Source organism: Phyllostomus discolor, chromosome X (genome assembly GCF_004126475.2).
Source record: "Phyllostomus discolor isolate MPI-MPIP mPhyDis1 chromosome X, mPhyDis1.pri.v3, whole genome shotgun sequence".
NCBI classification, from domain to species: Eukaryota; Metazoa; Chordata; class Mammalia; order Chiroptera; family Phyllostomidae; genus Phyllostomus; species Phyllostomus discolor.
Window position 1 is genome coordinate 31497977 of NC_050198.1, and position 21011 is coordinate 31518987.

Here is a 21011-nt window from a genome sequence, read left to right on the forward strand (position 1 = left end):
ATATTATAATAGCTCAAAAACATGTTTTTCACTGAGAATTTATATATGTATTTTCATTAATTTGAATCAGATATTGTTTATAAGATAATACAGCCTTAAAAATTACTAGAAAATCTCTGTATGAAAATAATGAGCATAATACAGCTTTATTGCAGAACAGTTACCCTTTCAACCTGAAGAAGAGCTTAAGGCAGGAACCATATGCATGCACAGGAAATAAATGATATAACTTGTATCAGATATATAAGAGAAAGGGATAATTCCTATGACAGTGATGAATAGAAAACTTTATCCAGTCATCACTCATCTCTTCATCAAGAGGGGAGGTTTATTCTGGAGAGAAACCCAATGAATATAATATTTCTTTTGAAGTTTTCAACATGAAAGCTAACCTCACTCAGCACAAAAGACTACACATCAGGGTGAAGGCCTATGAATGTAATGACTTTGGGAAAGCCTTCAAAAATATCCATTTTCTTAGGAATCATGTGAACACTCATACTGGAGAAAAATCCTTTGGGTATATTCAATGTGGAAAGACATTTAATGTAAGCATATCCATAAGGCATACATGAGAATTCACAACAGAGCAAAATCTTATGAATGAAATTAATGTGAAAAAGCCTCCAGCAAAAACTCTTACCTTAAAAACCAGAAAAGAATATGTAATGGGGAGAAACTCTATGGATGTTAGTCTGAAAATGCCTCTACTTTTCCTATATCCTTCAGGAGTTACATGAAGATGTATACTGGAGAAAAACCTTGTGAGTGTAATCAATGTAGAAAAAAACAATCCGGTCTGAGAGCTCACGATAATACATACTGGGGAGGAACACTATTAATGTAAGATTTGCCAGAAAGCCTTTGGTGATTCCTTTTCCCTTAGGAAACATGGAGAACTCATACTAGACAGAAACTATGGATGCTTTTGCTTACTGTGCACAAGATAAGTAAAAATTAGAGTGAGATCTTATAAATGTTATAAATTACCTTTGTTGTGTTTCATCTTCAGAGTGGATCCCTGACACTATTTTCTGATAGGTTGGGTATAACATATGAGAGAATAAAAGCAGTTAAGAATGGCACAAAAGGAGCCAAGTGTTTCTGACATGAGCAAATATGAATATTTTTTCCATTCTTTTTATTGTGGTAAAATATGTATCACATGAAATTTACCATTTTCACCATCTTTAACTTTTCCATTCTACTATTTCCAATTTTTCTGGGAACTTAGCTTTTCATTGTGCTTTTTATAACAGTTGAATTAATTTTATTATATGAGCTATAATCCAATACTATCATTGTTTATTTTTTGTCCAGATTTTCAGGAGGAGCTCCTCCATGTTGACTACTGTAATCCCTTCTACCTTCCCCTGCCTTATATTCAGGCAGCCAGTCACATGCTTTCTGTCCTATGGATTAGTTTTCATTTTCTAGAAATATCTGTAAATTGAATCATACAGTATGCAGTCTTTTAAGTCTGACTTCTTTCACTTAGCATAATTATTTTAAGATTCATCAATGTCATTGTATTAATAATCCATTCCTTTTTATTGCTGAGTAGTATTTGATTGTATAGATATACTACAGTTTGTTTAACTGTTCACCTGTTGTTGGGCATTTGAGTTGTTTCCAGTTTTTGGCTATTCCAAATAAAGCTGCTCTGAATATTTGTGTACATTTCTTTGTATGGATATATTTCCTTTCATCTTGACAAAATCCAAGAAGTAGAATGGCTAGATGATGTGGTAGGTATATGTTAAACATTTTTTACAAAACTGCCAAACTGTTTTCCAAAGCAATTGTACTATTTCACATTCCCATTAGCAGTTCCAGATCCTCTACATCCTTGTCAACACTTGGTATAGTTGTTCTTTTAAAGTCTAGCTATTTGAATAGGTGTGTAGTGTTATATCATTGTGGGATTTTTTACGATTTTATTTATTTATATACTTATTTATAGACACGAGGGAAGGGAGGGAGAAAGAGTGGGAAAGAAACATCGATCAGTTACCTCTCACATGCCCCCAACTGGGGACCAGGCCTGCAACCCAAACATGTTACCTGACCTGGAATTGAATTGACAACCTTTGGCTTTGTGGGACAACTTGAACTAGCTGAGCCAAACTTCGAGGGCTCATTGTGGTTTTAGTTTGCATTTTCCTAATAACTAATGATGTTGAACATCTTTTCATGTGCTTATTTGCCCTCTGTATATTTTCTTTGGTGAAATATATATTCAAATATTATCCCCAGATTTTAAATTGGTGTCACTTCCTGTGAATTGTTGCTTCTATTCCCAGCTCATATCACCGTAAATAGGTATCATGCCTCTTAATCTAGCTATCTTACTCCCTCTACCAGAGGAGGGAGAAGATCATGATTATTTAACTTTAACCAAAGAATCTTCCATGCTTCACTCTGATCTTGAGACTACTCTATAATACCCAGACTTAGAATTTTTTTGTAGATGGGTCATATCTAAGACTGAAGAAGAATATTTTCAAGCTGAGTATGGTGTCACTACTTCCTCAGATATTATCAAATCTAATCCCTTTCCTAAAGTCAAGTCACCAAAACTAATCAAACTTATAGGCAATGACTTAAGCCTGGCAGCTAACAAGGGATAAAAGAATTAACATGTACACAGACTGCAGATACTGCTTTGGTGTGGTTCATGATTTCCACATGGTATCAAAACAACAGAATTTCTTAACTGATGCTGGCATATTAAGTACAGTGAGCAAATTTGAGCTTTACTAGGTGTCTTGCTCCTTCCCATGGAACTGCTCTCACCCAAATATAATTAACTCAACAAAGTAAAGATGATCTGGTTATGCCAGATCACTTCTATGAAATCTTGTACAAATTGATGTCACAACTACCAAATTCTGCACATATTGGGAGAAAGCTGGATGTGATGGGTTATGGAGGCACCTAAATAGTTGCTTAATTTCTCCAGATTATCTGAAATGGAATTCGGTGGGAAAATGTTCACACTATGACTTATCACAACAAAGAAAACTTTAATTTTTCTGAGACAACATAGGTGAAGAATTTTAATCAGGTAGTAGAGGAAGTTTCCAGTGAACATTCTACCTGCTAGACTCACAGTCCCAGAAAAATTATAAAGATGGGACATGGCCAGGAACTACAGTCTCAGGGACCCTCAGAACATTTACAAATGGATTTCAAATAACATTATAGAGATTTGAATATATACTTATTGTTTTCCACCTTTTCTTTGAATGGTCAAAAGCTTCCCCTTATTGAAAGGCAGAGGCTCTTATTGTGGCTTAAAACAGTAGGTTTTTTGTCTTTGCTACTTGGGAACTCCCTATTTAATTCTCTACTGCAGAGGTACTCAACTTACTGGAACCATAATTAAGGAACTTTGTGAGGTGTTGCCTGTCAGTCAAAAATTACACTGTCCTCATCATCCTCAATCCTCAGAAAACATAGAAAGAAAGACTTTAAAATTAATTAACACTTGCTAAACTCTCTAAAGAGTTACAATTATCTTGGCCTAAGTTACTCCAATTGGCCCTAATGGCCATCTGGTCTCCTCTGGCAAACATGGATTTCTATCTAGTGAACTTGTTACAGCCAGGATATGGCATCTCTTATTTTAGATTTCACTTTGTTGCAAGGAGATGTGGCTCAATAGTGTAAAGCAGCAATTTTCAATCATGGCACACATAAGCTAATTACTAAATTCTGCAGCATACCAAAAATATATTATTGTACCAAGCTGACCAAAATAGGTATGATTTTGATTCATTCACACTGGATGACTATTGTGTTGGCTGTTGTCATTTTTTAAATTTGACAATCTAAGGGAAAAGAGGTAGTGCCCCTGACTAAACAGTCAGATATTGCATGTTTCTAAAATCCTTGTGGCACACCAGTTGAAAATTGCTGCTGTAAAAGACCAATGGCATGTACTAGGACTCATTAGCAACAGATTCAAGCTGCCTTTTCAAAGGAATCACCTTCTGATCTTCTACATGACTTATAAGTAAGAGACTTAGTCTACTGGAAGGGACACCAATGAAAAACCATTATGGAGTCCTACAGGAAGTGCCTCTATCAGGTCTTCCTTTTTTTCCCTCTCAATAAAAGTATTCTTAATCAAATGCATTTTTTCACATCTAATTAAGACCAGCAGTACTGTCCTGTCCAAACAGATGACAGAAGCATTATTAAGGAATAAAATTTCAAACAACAAACTATCCCATCAACTCATTATGGGGGCCTTCTTTTCTTAAATGTAAAATTTTTAATATTTTTTGTTTTACAGTTGTTCCAATTATTTCTTCCTTCACCCCCTCCACCCAGCCCATCTCCCACTTCCATAGTCAGTCCCCCTCCATTGTGTATGTCCATTGGTCCTTCATTTATGTTCCTTGACTAATCCCTCATCTTCTTTGAAACAGTCACCCTCTTCCTTCTCCCCTCTTACCACTGTCACTATATTCCATGATTCTATGCCTCTAATTCTATTTTGTTTTTTAGTTTATTTTGTTCACTAGATTCCTCTTATAAGTGAGATCATATGGTATTTGTCTTACACTGACTGGCTTATTTCACTTAACATAATATTCTCCAGTTCCATCTATGCTGTCAAAAAAGGTAGGACTTCCTTCTTTCTGTCTGCTGTGTCTTCCATTGTGTAAATGCACCATAGTTTTTTAATCCACTTATTCACTGATGGGCACAAATTGTTGCTGGTGCTTGGCTATTTTAAATAACACTGCTGTGAATAGGGGTGTATAAGTTCTTTTGAAATGGTGTTTTAGGCTTCTTAGGATATATTCCCAGCAGTTCCATTTTTAATTTTTTGAGGAAATTCCATACTGTTTCCCACAGTGGCTACCCCAGTCTGCATTCCCATTAATAGTGCATGAGGGTTCCCCTTTCTTCACATCCTCACCAGCACACTTATTATTTGTTGATTTATTAATGATAGCCATTTTGGCAGGTGTGAATATCTCATTGTAGTTTTAATTTGCATCTCTCTGATGACTAGTGATGTTTATTTCTGGGCTCTCTATTCTGTTCCATTAAGCCGTGTGTCTGTTCTTATGCCAGAACCAGACTGTTTTGATTACAGTGGCCTTGTAGTATAGTTTGATATCAAGTATTGTGATCCCTTCAACTTTGTTCCTCTTTCTCAAGATTGCTGAGGCTATTTGGTATCTTTTTTTGTTTCCATATAAATTTTTAGAGTATTTGTTCTAGATCTGTGAAATATGCCATTGGTATTTTAATAAGAAGTGTGTTGAATCTATAAATGATTTGGGTAGAATGGAAATTTTGATGATGTTAATTCTTCCAATCCATGAATGCGGTATATGCTTCCATTCATTTGTATCTTCCTCAATTTCTTTCTTCAGTGTTCTATAGTTTTCCAAGTACAGGTCTTTTACCTCCTTGGTTAAATTTATTACTAGGCACTTTATTTTTGTGTCGCTATAGTAAATGAAATGTTTTCTTAGTTTTTCTTTCTGACAGTTCATTATTGGTATACAAAAATGTCATCAATTTCTGAACATTGACTTTGTATCCTCCTATTTTGCTGAATTCACTTATTAGGTCGAGTAGTTTTCTTGTGGAATCTATCAGGTTTTCTAAGTATACTATCATGTTGCCTGCAAATAATGACAGTTTTACTTCCTCCTTCCCAATTTGGATGCCTTTTATTATTTCTTATCTGATTGCTGTGGCTAGGACTTCCAGTACTATGTTGGCAGTATGGTTTTTTAAATAAATTTTATTGATTATGCTATTACAGTTGTCCCATTTTCCCCCTTAACTCCCCTCCACCCTGTACACCCTCTCCTACCCATATCCCCCCTTTAGTTGTGTCCATGTGTCATACTTATAAGTTCTTTAGCTTCTACATTTCCCATACTATTCTTACCCTCCCCCTTTCTATTTTGAACCTACAATCTATGCTACTTATTCTCTGTACCTTTTCCCCCTCTATCCTCCTCTCACTCCCCTGTTGCTAACCCTCCATGTGATCTACATTTCTGTGGTTCTGTTCCTGTTCTAGTTGTTTGCTTAGTTTCTTTTGGTTTTGTTTTAGGTGTGGTTGTTCATAATTGTGAGTTTGCTGTCATTTTACTATACATGTTTTTTCTGTATCTTCTTTTCTTAGATAAATCCCTTTAACGTTTCCTAAAATAAGGGCTTGGTGATGATGAACTCCTTTAACTTGACCTTATCTGAGAAGCACTTTATCTGCCCTTCCATTCTTAATGAAAGCTTTGCTGGATAGAGTAATCTGGGATATAGGTCCTTCTCTTTCATGACTTGGAATACTTCTTTCCAGCCCCTTCTTGCCTGTAAGATCTCTTTGGAGAAATCAGCTGACAGTCTGATGGGAACTCCTTTGTAGGTGACTGTCCCCTTATCTCTTGCTGCTTCTAGGCTTCTCTCCTTCATTTTTACCTTGGCTAATGTAATTATGATGTGCCTTGGTGTGTTTCTTCTTGGGTCCAACTTCTTTGGGGCTCTCTGAGCTTCCTGGATTTCCTGGAAGTCTATTTCCTTTGCCAGAATAAAGTTCTCCTTTATTATTTGTTCAAATACGTGCTCAATCTGTTGCTTTTCTCCTTCCCATTCTGGTACCCCTATAATTCGGATGTTGGAACGTTTAAAGGTGTCCTGGATGCTCTTAAGCTTTTCCTCATTTTTTTGAATTCTTATTTCATCATGCTTTCCTGCTTGGTTGAGTCTATCTTCCTTCTGGTCCACTGTATTGTTTTGAGACTCAGATTCCTTCCCTTCACTATTGGCTCTCCTCCGTGTATCTTCCTGCATCTCTTTTATGGTAACCTGCATCCTTTCATCTAAATTGCACCTAAAATCAACCAATTCCGTGAGCTTTCTGATCACCAGTGTTTTTAACTGTGCATCTGATAGATTGGCTATTTCTTGGTCGCTCAAAAGGATGAGTCCTGGGGGACTGATCTGTTCTGTTGGAAACATGTCTTATGTCTTTCCCTGTCTCTCCTCCTTTTTTTCTTTTTTTTCCGGTCTGGTCGCTCTTGTTATGGTGGGGGGCGGAGCCTTAGGTGTTCACCGGGGCTGGGCACCCCAGTCACTAGATTGTGACGTTATATGTGGGGGCGGGGGCTAACAATGGCGGTAGTTCCATTCTCCTGGGCTCAGACCCTTCTCTGGGATTCTGGGCTGCGAGCTCTGCCCTGGTCCACAATCGCTGCCTCACTGGGTCCACCAGTCGCAGCTTGCGTATTCAGGGATCACCGCTGCGTTCTTGCGCCCCGGATGGCTGTCGCGCCGATTTCGAGCCAAATTTTCCCCGACCTCCGTGCACCGCCAACCCGCGCCAGCCCTGCATCCGCCCCGCGCCCGCCCGGCTCGTTGTCTCCTATCAGCCTGGATGTCCGGGTCCACTTCAACTTCTTGGCTGTCCGACTTCCATTCAGATAAATCCTCTATCAGTTCTGAGTGATATTCTGTCTGCAAATCTTTGTTGTTCTAATCTTGGTTGTGCAAGGAGGCACGGTGCGTCCACCTATTCCTCCATCTTGCCGGAAGTCAAAGGACACTTTCAAAGGAGGTTTATAAAATGGGTTTTGTAAGTCTGGGAACCTGAGAGCTAGACTTTACCCCAAGTGATCCACTGAAATGTCAGTGAATTTATAAAACTAGTTAACATTTACCGAGCACCTTATACTTGCCTCTGAACAACCCATTGGGGTAGACAAAGGCACAGTCTGTTGTATACATGAAGAAACAAGTTAAGAGAGGCAAAGCCATTTCACTAAGTTCATGGAATTAGAAACAGCAGATCCATGGTTTAGACCCAGGCAGATGGGCACCAGAGACTAAACGCTTATTACACCAAACAACTGCCTATCATCGGCTCTTCCTTCTTTGGCAAGAAAGACATGTGATTGTCATTATTCCTGGTTCTAAGGAGACGGCTCTCTGCTGAGGATGCTGGTGGCAAGCTGGTCTGAACCCTCTCAGCCAGTGCCACTGTGCCTTGACCTCTGTCCTCTCCTCTTCTTCTTCCAGTGCTCTGCCCTACCTAACCTTGCCCCTGGGAGCAGCCTTTGCCATACAGATCACTGAGCAAGAGTCCTTCCATCATAGGGACTACATGACACCACGTAACCTCCAATGTGTATTCAATGTGCTACCCACCCTCCAGAGAACTGCCCCCTCATGTGGTGGGCCATAGCTGTCGCAGCTGTATAGTGTCTGGGGATAAGAACATGCCACTGTGGCCTCAACAGGGCTGCATGTGCCACAGATGAAGGAGGGGGCCATCCCCAGGCTCTGAGACCTTGAGCCTTGGCAACTGTAGAGGGAGCATGGTATGTGGTGGGAACTTCTGGTTGGGGGAATGTCTGATAGTGGGGAGCTTGTGAAGTGAGCAGATAGAAAAGGAGCTCAAGGAGCAGTCAAGCAGCTGTAGCCTGTCCTAGTGAGATGGCCAGCTTGGCTCTGGGAGGTCCTCCATAGCCCCACCCCAGGGACCTGAAGGCCCAGTGGTTGGAGAGAGGCAGTTCTGTGAGCAGTTTGAGCCTGGGGGGTTTCACCTGCTTTCCTGTGTGCCCCCAGTAACCCCTGGGAGTCAAATCCTATGACTGTGTATGCCAGGCCCTGCCCTTCCTGCCAACCTAGGATTCCAATAGCTTTGACCCTTGCATGCTGTCTCTAGCATCAGTGGTGGGCAACTGCCAGCCTTGCTTGATCAGTAGGTGAATGCTGTCTTCATATCTGGATGCTGGATTGATTCTACAACCAGAACTCTCTTGGCTTCCTTCTCTGGCTGGAATGACATCAACCTTGCCAATTGCCACAGCTTTATCTTAAACAAAAACTTTTATCAAGCACTTGCTAAGCACCTGCCACTGGCCTTAACATTCTCCACACGTGGTCTCACATCACAGCAACCTCGTGTGGTAGGTGGGTGCTGGCTCTGCCCTAATGTCAGAGACAACTAAGCTGAGAAGCAGAGGTGTCAGACTGGTACTGGGTCTCTTATCCCATTAGACCTCCACTCACACTTAGGAGCTCAATGTTTGTTGAATGAAGGGTGGCAACTTCACAGGAGGCCACCAATCCACACAGGTGACAATAGAAGCCATCCTAGGTGCCTGTCTCTTGCTTTCTGTGCATCACCTGGGGGGAAGGGGACTTACCCTACCTGGGGCACTGCCCCAGCACCTGCAGCTCTGATATAGGCATCTACATGGAGCAGAATGTGGGTGTAGACAGAACCCTTGCCATCACAGAAGAGAAGCAAACAGGTACCCATGCAAATTTTCAGGAGTCAGCAAATGGATGTAAGTTCCAGGCTTTGACACAGTGGTGACTTCAGCTCTGCATTCATTGGCACTCTGGCTAAGGATGCAGGGGTCACTGGTGCTGGGAGGGCCTGAGCAAGTTAACACTGCCAGCAGTGGGGTTCACAAATCTCAGCAAAGGAGAGGCACTGGCTTCCCCAGAGTCTCTCTTCCTGCCTTGGGTTTGTCAGATCTGGGTAAGCCCCTCCTTTCCCCAGTTTATGCAGCCAGAAGGTGTCTGAAGCAGCAGACCAGCTCATCAAAGCTGCTGTCAGTTAAACATACAGCTCACATGTCAGGCAGGCACTCCACTGGGATGGGGCATGTCCAGGAGGGAAGCATGGGAGCAGTGGCTCCCCTTCTCTCTCTTTTCATCCATGTGGGCATTGAGAAGGAATAGTACATCAATTTCTCCTGGTTTTGCACTGCCCTTCCCTCTATCTTTGCTAATCAAAGTGTGGTGCCCAGACCAGCAGCGCTGACAACATCTAGGAACTTGCTAGATAGAACTCAAAACCCCAGACCTACTGAGTCAGAAGCTGCACCGTAATAATGTCTGCAGGCAGCTGGTGTTTGTGTTAAGTTGTGGAGAACCTTGGCTCTAGGTTTCCAGTGTTGCTGCAGCTCCAACTCTGGGAGGCTGAACCTGAGGAAACCTCAGGTAGTGTGAGTAACAGGTGAATGCCACTCTCTTTCCCCAGCTTTCCCCAGCTTCCTCTCTCCTGCTTTAGGACCTGAAGAAAGATCCCAAGGGCAGACTGATGCATCAGACTCCAGTCAGTCTTGATTGCAAAACTCAAGGCCAATCTCAAGGGCAGAGGTCCACATTCAGCAAGGAGTCCTGGAAAGCAAGCTCTGCAAGGTGGTCTCCTAGGTAGGGAGCTATAATTTTCTTTCTTTGTTGTGTCTTTATCTGGTTTTGGAACTAGGATAATACTGGCCTTGTAAAAACAGTTTGGGAGTCTTCCCTCTTCTCAAAATTTTTGAAATAGTTTGAGAAGGATAGGTCTTAGATCTTTAAATGTTTGGTAAAATTCACCTGTGAAGCTACTTGGTCCATGGCATCTGTGTGTTGGGAGTTTTTGATAACTACTTCAATTTCACTAGTTGTTATCAGTTTGTTCAGATTTTCTGCTTCTTCCTGATTCAGTTTTGGAAGATTGTATGTTTCTAGAAATTTATCCACTTTACCCAGGTTGTCCAGTTTCTTGATATATAAGTTGTTCATAGTAACTTCTTATAATCCTTTGCATTTCTGTGTCATCAGTTGTTACTTCTCTTTCATTTCTGATTTTATTTATTTGGGTCCTCTCTCTTTTTTTCTTGATGAGTCTGGTTAAAGGTTTGTCCATTTTGTTTATCTTTTCAAAGAATCGGCTCCTGTATTCATTGATTTTTTAATTGTTTTTTTAGTCTCCATGTCATTTAATTCTACTCTGATCTTGATTATTTCCTTCCTTCTACTCACTCTGAATTTTGTTTGTTGTTGTCCCTCTAGTTCTTTTAGATGTAGACTTAGATTGTTTATTTGAGATTTTTCTGTCTTTAAGTAGGCCTGTATTGCTATGAACTTCCCTCTCAGGACTGCCTTTGCTGTGTCCCATAGGTTTTGGTTTGTTGTATGTTCAATTTCATTTGTTTCCAGAAACGTTTTGATTTCTTCCTTGATCTCATTCTTAACCCATTCATTATTTAACAACATGTTATGCAGCCCCCATGCATTTGAATGTTTTTGAGTTTTTTTCTTGAGGTTGGTTTATAGTTTCAAGCCATTGTGATCCAAGAAGATGTTTGATGCAATTTCAAATTTCTTGAATTTGTTAAGGCTTGTTCTGTGTCCTACCATGTAATCTGTCTTTGAAAATGATCTATATGTGTTTGAAAAGAATGTATACAAGGTCTCTCCAGAAGGTATCCAACCATATAATATGAAAAATAGAGACATTTATTTAAGAAGATACAAGATACAAGAAACATTGTACATAGAAAAATGATACCTCAGTCCCCTTCAAAGTAGGCACCTTGGGACCTCACACAGTTCTCCCAATTGCCATCAGCTGCCCCATCATATTTTCATGAATCTTATCAAAGGTATGAAATCTCTTCCCTTTCAAAGGTGATTTTGGTTTTTAGAAAATCCAGAAGTTTCAGGGTACCAAATCTGGGTGGTAGTGGGGCTAAGTCACCTGGGTGATTTGAAATTTCACCAAAACACTCTGCATGAGATGTGAAGCATGAGCAGGCACAATGTCATGATGAAGCTGTCAATTACCTGTTGCCCATAGCTGTGGCCTTCCGAATCATCTGAATAATCTCCACAGAGGAACATTCAAGCTCAACACAAAATGTGTTGCAGATTCATTGCTCTACATGCACAGTCATTTTGTATATGACGGCCACACAGTACACATGCTCACTCAGCAGCATGTACCATCCCCACTGACTATGTGAAGTTGTCATTGTTCACACATTCACATTCCAGTCCACTCCCCTTGGCTGCTAGGTTACATCAGTGTCCCACAAAACATTCTCGTTATAATGACAATGGCTGGACTTTTTCTGGACAGACCTTGTAGTTTGCTTCTTTCGGGCGAAATGTTCTGGAAACTTATTCATCCTGTACTTTTGTTTTCTCTCCCAATAGGTTTGGCCAGTGAAGAAAAGAGTCCAACTTGGCCAGGAGAAAGAGCTATAAAGAGTTGAAACAGACTCCATTGTTTCCTGTTTCAATCTGCATTCTTTCTCTTTTTTTCTTCCTCTTCCACAATCTCCTTCTCTCCTGAAACTTGAAAACCCTTAAGGATTACATAAATAGCCCTCAAAGAACTCTTTTGAAGGCTGTAGGCATGACATTTCACTTATGATCATGAGAAAAAGTCATCAAAAACTGAAACAGTCTCTCAACAGTTCCAAGTTTTTAACAACTACAAATAAGGAAAATTGAACCTGGTACAGACCATAGTCACATATCCCTTTTCTTGCCCCATTTAAGCTAATCCTGCCTCACCCTGGCTGGTGTGGCCCAGTGGATTGAGTGCCGGCCTGCAAACCAAACAGTCACCGGTTTGATTCCGTCAGGGTACATGCCTGGGTTGCGGGCCAGGTCCCCGGTTGCGGGCATGTGAGAGGTAACCACACATTGATGTTTCTCTCCTTTTCTTTCTCCCTCCTTTCCCCTCTATAAGAAGAAATAAATAAAATCTTTTTAAAAAAATAAACTAATCCTGCCTCAGGGAGTTTATTGTTCTTAAGTTTCTAAGTGATGCACATCAGTTGAATAAAATCTTTAAACACTATTTGAGTCACATTTTTTTCTTTTGACCAGACAAGTCATTCTGCAATAATAAAGGGCTTCATTCATTAGAAGGATATAACAATCATGAATGTTTAGGGACCTAACAGTAAAGCTTTAAAATATGTCAAGAAGACCTGGTAGAACTGCAAGGAGAAATAGACAAATCCATAATTACAGTAGGATATTTCAACATCCCTCTCTCAATAATCACTAGAATAAGTAGACAGAAGATGTGAGAATATAGAAGACTTAGTTAGCACTATCAAACAACTTGCCCTCATTGACATTTATAGAACACTCCAACCATTGTAACTGAAGTGCAGGTTCAGCTGCCTGCTGCAATGAAAACCAAATTTGAAAGACAGGTGCTGGTGCCAAAGGAAAGATGTTTATTCAGGTGCCATGACCTGGGAGAATGGTGGACTTCCATCTCAAAAACCAACCCCCTTCCTGCTTAAGCCCATCATTCTTGTAGGGATAAGGAGGGGAGGGTTTTTTTCCTATCCAATTATCTTGCTAGCTTTTGGCATGCTCAGGTTCTGTCCATTCATTTTTCTAGCTTGTGGCCTGCTCAGTGTAAGAACCTCTCTGTGTGCCATTCTGGACAATGGGGAAAACTCCCTGTTGCAGAGAGAGGTTCCCAGATGATTTCAAAGCTGAGTCTTGAAGGGTGAGTGGGAATTAAAAGAATAGTGTGATTGTAATCTACAATGAGAATATTTTTTCTATTTTAGATTTGTTCTAATATATTTTCTTTATATTTATTGTAGGCAATTTAATTATGTGTAAGATTGAAGTATTTACATATTCATGTTGCATCAAATCATTATGGAATGACCTTTTCAATCTCAATTAATACTTTTTGTCTTAGTATTTTTGTTTGATATTAATGTAAATGATCTTGGTTATTTTGATCAACACATGCCTGACAATTTTTCTTCCATTCCTTTCTTTTAAATATTTCTGTATTTTTATGATTTACTAAGTTTGGCATTAACAGCACAGGGCTAGATTTGTTCATTTTCATCCAAAATGACTATCTTTGACTTTAACTGCAGAGTTTACTTCATTAACACTTTTATCACTCATTAAGTAATACAACATGAACTTCAAATATGAACTTGTTCCTACCTTCTTTACATTTTGCTTTCTATTTTTTCTGCCCTTTATATATATATATATATATATATATATATATATATATATATATGTTTTTTATGTTCTTGACTTTTAAAAATGGATTTATATTGTTTTTTGCTTGTTTTTCTCATTGCCTACTTCATGATTAAAATAATAGCAGATAGTGAAATAGTAATAATATGAAGTTATTCAAAATAATTGGAAATGATAAGAGGATCAATATTTCTGCCATATACAATAATGCAATGATTGATTTATCCCAATATGTGAAACAGTGAGCTGTTGGCATCAAAAGAGACAAGTGTATCCATGTAGACTTGTGGTGTGTCTGGTGTTCTGCAGAATGACCCACACTCGACCTCTGTGCTTTCTCTGCTACTAGCCATTTGAACTTTAGGCAAACTCTCAGCTTTGCCGGGGGTCTTGAGCATGCGCAAACCAAACACATTCTTGAAGGGGCGGGGCTAAGGTTGAAGCGGGAAGCAGCCTGTTCGCTTCGCGCCTGCCGCGAAGCTCTCCACAGTTGAGCGCCGGCTGAGGTATTTTGTAGGGGCTTTGACAGGGCACTTTGTTTTTTTTGATCAGAGGGGTGAGTAAGGGGGATTTTGGAGTTGATAATGGGGGTCTTTGGAGTCATGATGGGGACTTGTTCTAATTTGAGTTGAATGCTCAGATAAGTAATTTCCGTCTTTCTTCTTTCCTCATATTCTCGTATTGAAGTTCTGTCAAAGACCACAGTTGGGTATGCATTGTTTCTGTTCTTGTTAAGTTCTGTGTTTTTAAAATTTCAGTTATTTTTCTTTTTATCAAAAGTTATTTAGAAACACCTTTACAATTTTCAAAAGTTAAGCCTTTTATTAATGTCTAATGTAACTTACCTGTGCCCTTGTGTGATGCTTATTAATCGGATTGTGTTTCGACATCCTTTAAGGTTACTAGGGTCACTTTTTATTAATATTGCATCTCTAACTCCAAAATAGTATGGGTTTGCCAATTGATAATTGTCTTATTGAAAATGTGTATATTCTTTTGGTGTGTGTGCTTGCTCTATTAATCACTGAGAGCAGTGATTTGTTTGTCTGTATGTGCATATACACACACATTTTAAAAAATATTTTATTTATTTATTTATTTATTTATTTTTATTATATTTATTTTTTTAGAGAGGGAATGGAGGGAGAAAGAGAGAAACATCAGTGTGTGGTTGCTGGGGGCCATGGCCTGCAACCCAGGCATGTGCCCTGGCTGGGAATCGAACCTGCAACACTTTGGTTCACAGCCCGAGCTCAATCCACTGAGCTACGCCAGCCAGGGGTACACACACATTTTTTAAAATGTATATTTATATATTTTTCCTGGTGTTACTGGGTACATGTAGGCATGTGTTTCAAAGTAAAGATTGTCAAATTATTCTAGGTGAGTCAGTCAGGGCGGACACACCATGACAGGCATATGCAGGTGGGGAGGAGGGATGGGACTTGGCATGGCTCAATGTTCTGAAGGTAAGACAGAACCTGGTATGTGTAAGAATGGGGGGAGGGACATATGAGGTTGGGAGAATCTGGGAAGGGAGCAGGACCTGGTAGGGGGCAGAGTTGGGTATGTATCCGTGCAGTGTATGGGTCCCACAGGGCTGGGAGAGTAAGGCAAGCCAGAGTGTGTCCAAGAGGGCATAGTTAAGCAGTCAGGGCCTGGGGAGACTAGGTGGACTGAGCAGGAAATGTAGGTGGGTGGAGCATGTCTCAGGGGTGGGCCATGTGTGTTTGGGTGGGCTGAGCAGAGTAGCAGGTGTATTCTGGAGGATGGGGCAGGGCATACTGAGCTGAGCAAGTAAGTGTAAGGAGGTAGAGTCTAGCTTTTCTGAACAGTTAGGCAAGGCCTTATGCATTCAGGTAAGCAAGGCGTGGCCAGATGGACTAGCCAAGTGTGTCTGGATAAGGTGGGCAAGCAGCACCAAGTAGTTCTAGTCATTCCCAGGCAGGCAAGATGTAATGTATCCAAGCAGGTGCAGAGGGCCACCTCCTTCATTTTGGCCAGGAGGTGAGGCCAGGGGTGTTAGTGCACAGTGAGCCTGTCTCCATGTACTTAGTGTTGACCCGAAGCCTTCCTCCCACCAACAAAAACACCCTACTGTAATCCCTGGTCTCTGGTGAGTCCAGGACACAAGGTAAATGGGGGAGTGGAGCTAGTGTGAGTTTCTACCCCTCGGTTCTTGCCTATAGTACCCTCAGAAGCCTTGCCATGGTCCTAATGGCAACTGCCCACTCAACCACAACTGCCTCAACTGCAGAACTCCAGGCTATTCCAGAAGTACCAGATGGTGGCAGTGCCATTGGCATTTACTGCCATTGGCAGAAAAAGATGCATCTCAGACAACAGCCACATCTCACCTGTTGACTGAAAAAGATCTGTCTCAGGACTGAAAACTATACAGGGACTCTTTTGTAGAGGACTTTTGACAATCCAAATCTGATGAGTGTATGGAAGAGTCGCTGGGTAGAAGGATAGAGACAGTGAAGGCAGAGAGGTTCAGCAATGAGGAGAGAGGAGGCAGGGGGTATTCAAAAACATTTAAGAAACAAGTTGGGGAGATCTATCAGCATTTTACGGGCCTACAACCCTGGATTAGTGACATGTCCAATAGGGTTCTAGCAAACATGATGCATGCAGAGGCTTAAAATATGCTTAAATATTGGGGCTTTTGCTTTTTTTGCATCTTTTGGAACCCAGTCACCATGTGAAAAACACAGGCTGGCCTGCCAGTTGATGGAGATTCGTGTCTCTATCAATTCCATTGACCCACCTAACTTCAAACGTGTGAATGAGGCCATCTAAGATCAAATAGCCGCTAGCTGACTACAGCTATAAGGAGAAACCCAGGCAAATCCAGCAGAACCGCCGAGCTGAGCCTATCCTAATTTTAAACCTACAGAATCTTGAATTAATAAATGATCATTTTATCCATTGATTTAAAAGATGGCTTGTTACACAGCAAAGTAGTTGTTTGTTTGTTTGTTTTTGCTTTTGTTTTTGTTTTTGTTTTTGAGGAGTTTCCATTTCTGGATCCTGCACTGTAGAAGCAGAAAGTGAATATGAGGAAAGTGCAGAAATCAAAGAAAAAGGGGTAATGGAAGGTGATAGATATTGTGGAGTGGGAGGCATTGAAGCAGAGGTTGGGAGCAGAGTGCAAGGCAAGGGTACAGGATTAGGGTATTCCCCTACTCCTGTCCTGACCACAGTTATCCCACAGGAGGAAGAGAAGCAGAAACCCATGGAAATGTGGAAACATGCAGATCAGATGGATGCTGAGGACCCAGTCCTGCTGAAACAGTGCCTGGGATCTGGCTGTGTGAATCCCACTCGGCCAGGTTCCAAGTATTGCTCAGACTACTGTGGCATGAAGCTGGCAGCTGAGTGAGTACGTCTGGAGGTTAAGCAACAGGGCTTGGGGTAGGGCATGATCTATGCCAACTGTAAGTTCATCCACCCCCTACCCACTCATCTACCATTCATCTACCCACCCACCCTTACAGCCACCCACCCACTGATCTACACATCCGCCTTCTATCCACCAACCCACTCATCCACCCTTACAGTTATTTACTCACCAGACATCTACCCATCCACCCATTCGTCCACCATTTAATCACTCATTCACCAGCATTCACTCTTCTACAATTTATTATCCTATATAGTCACCATTCAGTCACTCATCCATTTCCTCTTCTTTCATTACCCCCACCTACCCATTTCATGTTCTTGCTGTCTCCCCTTCCAGACGCATCTATGAGATCCTGCCCCAGCGCATACAGCAGTGGCAGAACAGCCCCTGCATTGCTGAAGAGCATAGCAAGAAAATGCTTGAGAGGATCCTCCGTGAGCAGCAGGACACTCGCACCTACCTAAAGACCGTGGAGCATCAGTTCCATGAACTTGAGGATATCATTATACGTGGCAAGCAGCAGACTGTGTGCAATGATGAAGAGGTGAGTGGGATAGGTAGGGTGTAGCAATGTACCTGGTATCTTTCCCTGCCCATCCCCACTTTGCTCTGCTTCACTGGCTCCTCTATTATCCTGTGCAGAGCACCAGATTTATGGACAAAGCCCACCAGAAGATCTTCTGTGTCTCCTGTGGGAAATCTATCAGTATGCAGGTCGCCCTGCGCCACATGGAGCACTGCTTTGCCAAGGTTGGGGCATTGGCTGGGGGGTAATGGGACAAGCATGTTTTTAGGTAGGTGGGTTTCATGAGGAGGGGGACAGGTTTGGTGCCTGGGTGTTTGTTGTAGAAAGGACTACAACATACATTCATGGTTCTACTCATTTGTGCTTTTCTTACACACCCAGCATGAGGGCAAATATTGGATCATCAACCAGTGGAAAGGAGGGCTGTTGGCTGGGCAAATAGGAGCCTAGGGTCCATGGGGGACAAATGTATTGTTTGGGGCTTTTTCATGGGAGGGGATGTGGTATACTTCCACGTTACCATTTGTAATCTTTCTTCCCAGTATGAGTGCAAATCGTCCTTCGGGTCCTTGTACCCCACTTGCATTGAAGGGTGAGTGTGGGTGCTGGTCAGGGTCAAAGACATGATGTGCACAGGGTCAGGAATGGGGTGGGCAAGATCATGGGCAAGATGTGGGTGGGCTCAGGAGCAGAGGTGGGTGGATTCAAGATAGGGTATGGGTAAGGTTGGGGACAAAGTATGGGCAGGGTTCAGGATGGGACCTCCCTTCTCCTGACCTTTAGCACCTCACTTTCAATCTCCCCACAGGGCCACAAGGCTCTTCTGTGACTTTTATGACCCAAAGAGTAAGAGGTACTGTAAGCGGCTCCAGGTGCTGTGCCCTGAGCACTCAAAGGACCCCAAGGTGGGACTCTTTCTCACCCTCCAATCCTTCCATCCTCCCTGCCTGACCACCCTATTCCTCTCTTCATCTCTGCTTGAATGCCTCCCATTTCCTTCTTCCTTCTGCCTGCCTGCCTTCATACCACCTGAGCGACTAACCCCTATGTTCTCTTCCCTTCCTGACTACCCCACATTCCTCCCTCCTCACTGCCCAGTCACCTTCTATTCTTACTTTTCTTTTTGCCTAACTGCTGTTTATTCGTACCCTCCTTGCCTGACCCCCACTCACATTTCTCTCTGCCTGACCACCCTCTATTCCTCTGCTCCTCACTGCATTCTTTATTCTTTTTCTTTGCTCAACCATCCTCCATTCCTTTCCCACCCCCTGTCCTACTCCCTCCTTTCCTCTCTACCTCTCTGCACGGCTGCCTTCAACCCCTGTTTCACACTTTCTGATCTTCCTCCATTCTAATTTTCATTGCTTCATTGCCCCTAATCACCCTTTCCCTACCTGTCAGCTCCTAAATTTTATCTTTCTCCCTGTTTATCCAGCTTCATTTCCCACCTCCCCTGCCCCATTCCTCATCTCCTTCATGCTGTGCCAAGCCTCATTCATCTACTTCTCCCTGTCAGATCTTCTCCACTCTTCCTCTTCTGTTTGGTCTCTGTTTTTCTGTCCTGTCCAATCACTTCATTCCTCCATCCCTGCTTGTTAACTTCTTCCTCCATCCTCCATGCTTGATCATCCCCTTTTGCCCCCTCTTCTCTACCTAATCAGAGAATTTCTTTCTTCCTCCTTGGTGTGTCACTCCTCATTTCTCCTTCATGCACAACTGCCCTCCATTCCCCTATTCCTCTCATTATGCCTACCTGATCACCCTCTATAGCTGTCCTCCTCCATACCTCATCATTCTTCATTCTTCCCCACAGGTACCAGATGATGAGGTATGTGGTTGCCCACTAGCACACAATGTCTTTGAACTCACTGGTAATTTCTGTCGCCTCCCCAAACGCCTGTGCAACCACCACTACTGCTGGGAAAAGCTGAGGCGTGCAGAGGTGGACCTAGAGCGCGTGCGAGCGGTAAGCTACAATGCTGAGTGAAGCTGTGAGGTGGGATAGAATCCTGCAATACCCCTCTCATGCTGACTTTCCACAGCTGTACAAGCTGGAGATGCTGAGTGAGCAGGAGGGCAAGGTACGCACAGCTATGAAGAACCGGGCAGGTCTGCTGTCCCTGATGCTTCACCAGACAATCCAGCATGACCCGCTCACCACTGACCTACGCTCCAGAATACATGACTGAGCCCTGTTCTGCTGCAGTCCTGTACCCAACATCCTGTGCAAGGATGGCACTTGACAATTTCCTCAAACACACCTGTTTCTTTAACCACTTCTTTCTCAGGGCCTCTCAGACTGTCTCTGTATTTTGTTTATCATTTGGTCTCCTGCTTCTGTCTATCCCTTTCTGGGAGGGGGTCCTCAAAATTGTCCCCTGTTTCTACTCATTCTTCCATCCGTGAATCTGTAATGGACCAGGGGAATCTTCTCTAGTTTCATTTCCCACTGCCCAGACTTTTGTTTATAAACTTTGGAAGAACAAAGTCTTTTCATATCTCCTGATGAACCCTAAACCCATCTGTCTGGCCACAAACCCAATTCTGGAACTCCAATGGCAGTGGGTAACAGTGCAACTATATTTACGAACAGGCTACAGTGCCCATGCAGGGGTGGGTATGAAGTGATGCCCACTAAGTGTTCAGTGGGTCCTATTCTGTCAAGGGAGCTGGGACTTTGTGAAGGGGAACTGACAGTGCTGACCATTGTTCCCTGCAGTCCCCATCCCAGGCCATCAGGTATATAGTTGGTGCCTGATTAGTGCACAGCCAATTCACTAACTTCTGTGTACTTGTTAACACTCCTTAGGCCAAAGGTATTGGGAAAATGTTGGAATAGGGGATAGGTGAGTGTGGAATAGTCCTCCCTGATGCTTCCACTTTGGGATACTGAGGAAAATTCAAGGTGTCATGACATCATGCCCTGGCCCTGCCCCCCATACCTTGTTCTATCCCTGACCATCATATGATGTCCCAGCCCATCCAGTTATGGTCAGACTGTCTCCCCTCAGCCCTGCTCATCACATCCTGTCCTCCTCCCCCTCACACCCTGCTCTGGCTCTGCTCTTTCCAGCCTGCCCTATCCATCAAGTCCCCATCCAGCCATGCCCATTTCAGACTTACAGGGTTACCAGAAGGGGGCTGGGACCTCTGCCAACTTCTACTTTTTCCAGCCCCAACCAGGCCTCCTGTGCCAGTAGAGGTGTGTCTGTAATGTTGCCTCTGAGTACTGGTCCCTTAATAATTTTTAAATTAATTTTCACAATTACATTTTTCCCC

General features: G+C 42.3%; 1 protein-coding gene across 1 annotated transcript; it reads left to right on the forward strand.

The window, feature by feature from the left end:
* The first annotated feature begins 380 nt into the window (after positions 1 to 380).
* Positions 381 to 20398, forward strand: LOC114505702 (CXXC-type zinc finger protein 1-like). The gene is given in 9 exon segments (XM_028523463.2): positions 381 to 548; positions 16812 to 16898; positions 17015 to 17178; positions 17543 to 17750; positions 17849 to 17956; positions 18275 to 18324; positions 18541 to 18637; positions 19546 to 19698; positions 19775 to 20398. Coding segments are annotated over 9 exon segments (1182 nt in total). The 3' UTR covers positions 19922 to 20398.
* The last annotated feature ends 613 nt before the right edge of the window (positions 20399 to 21011 follow it).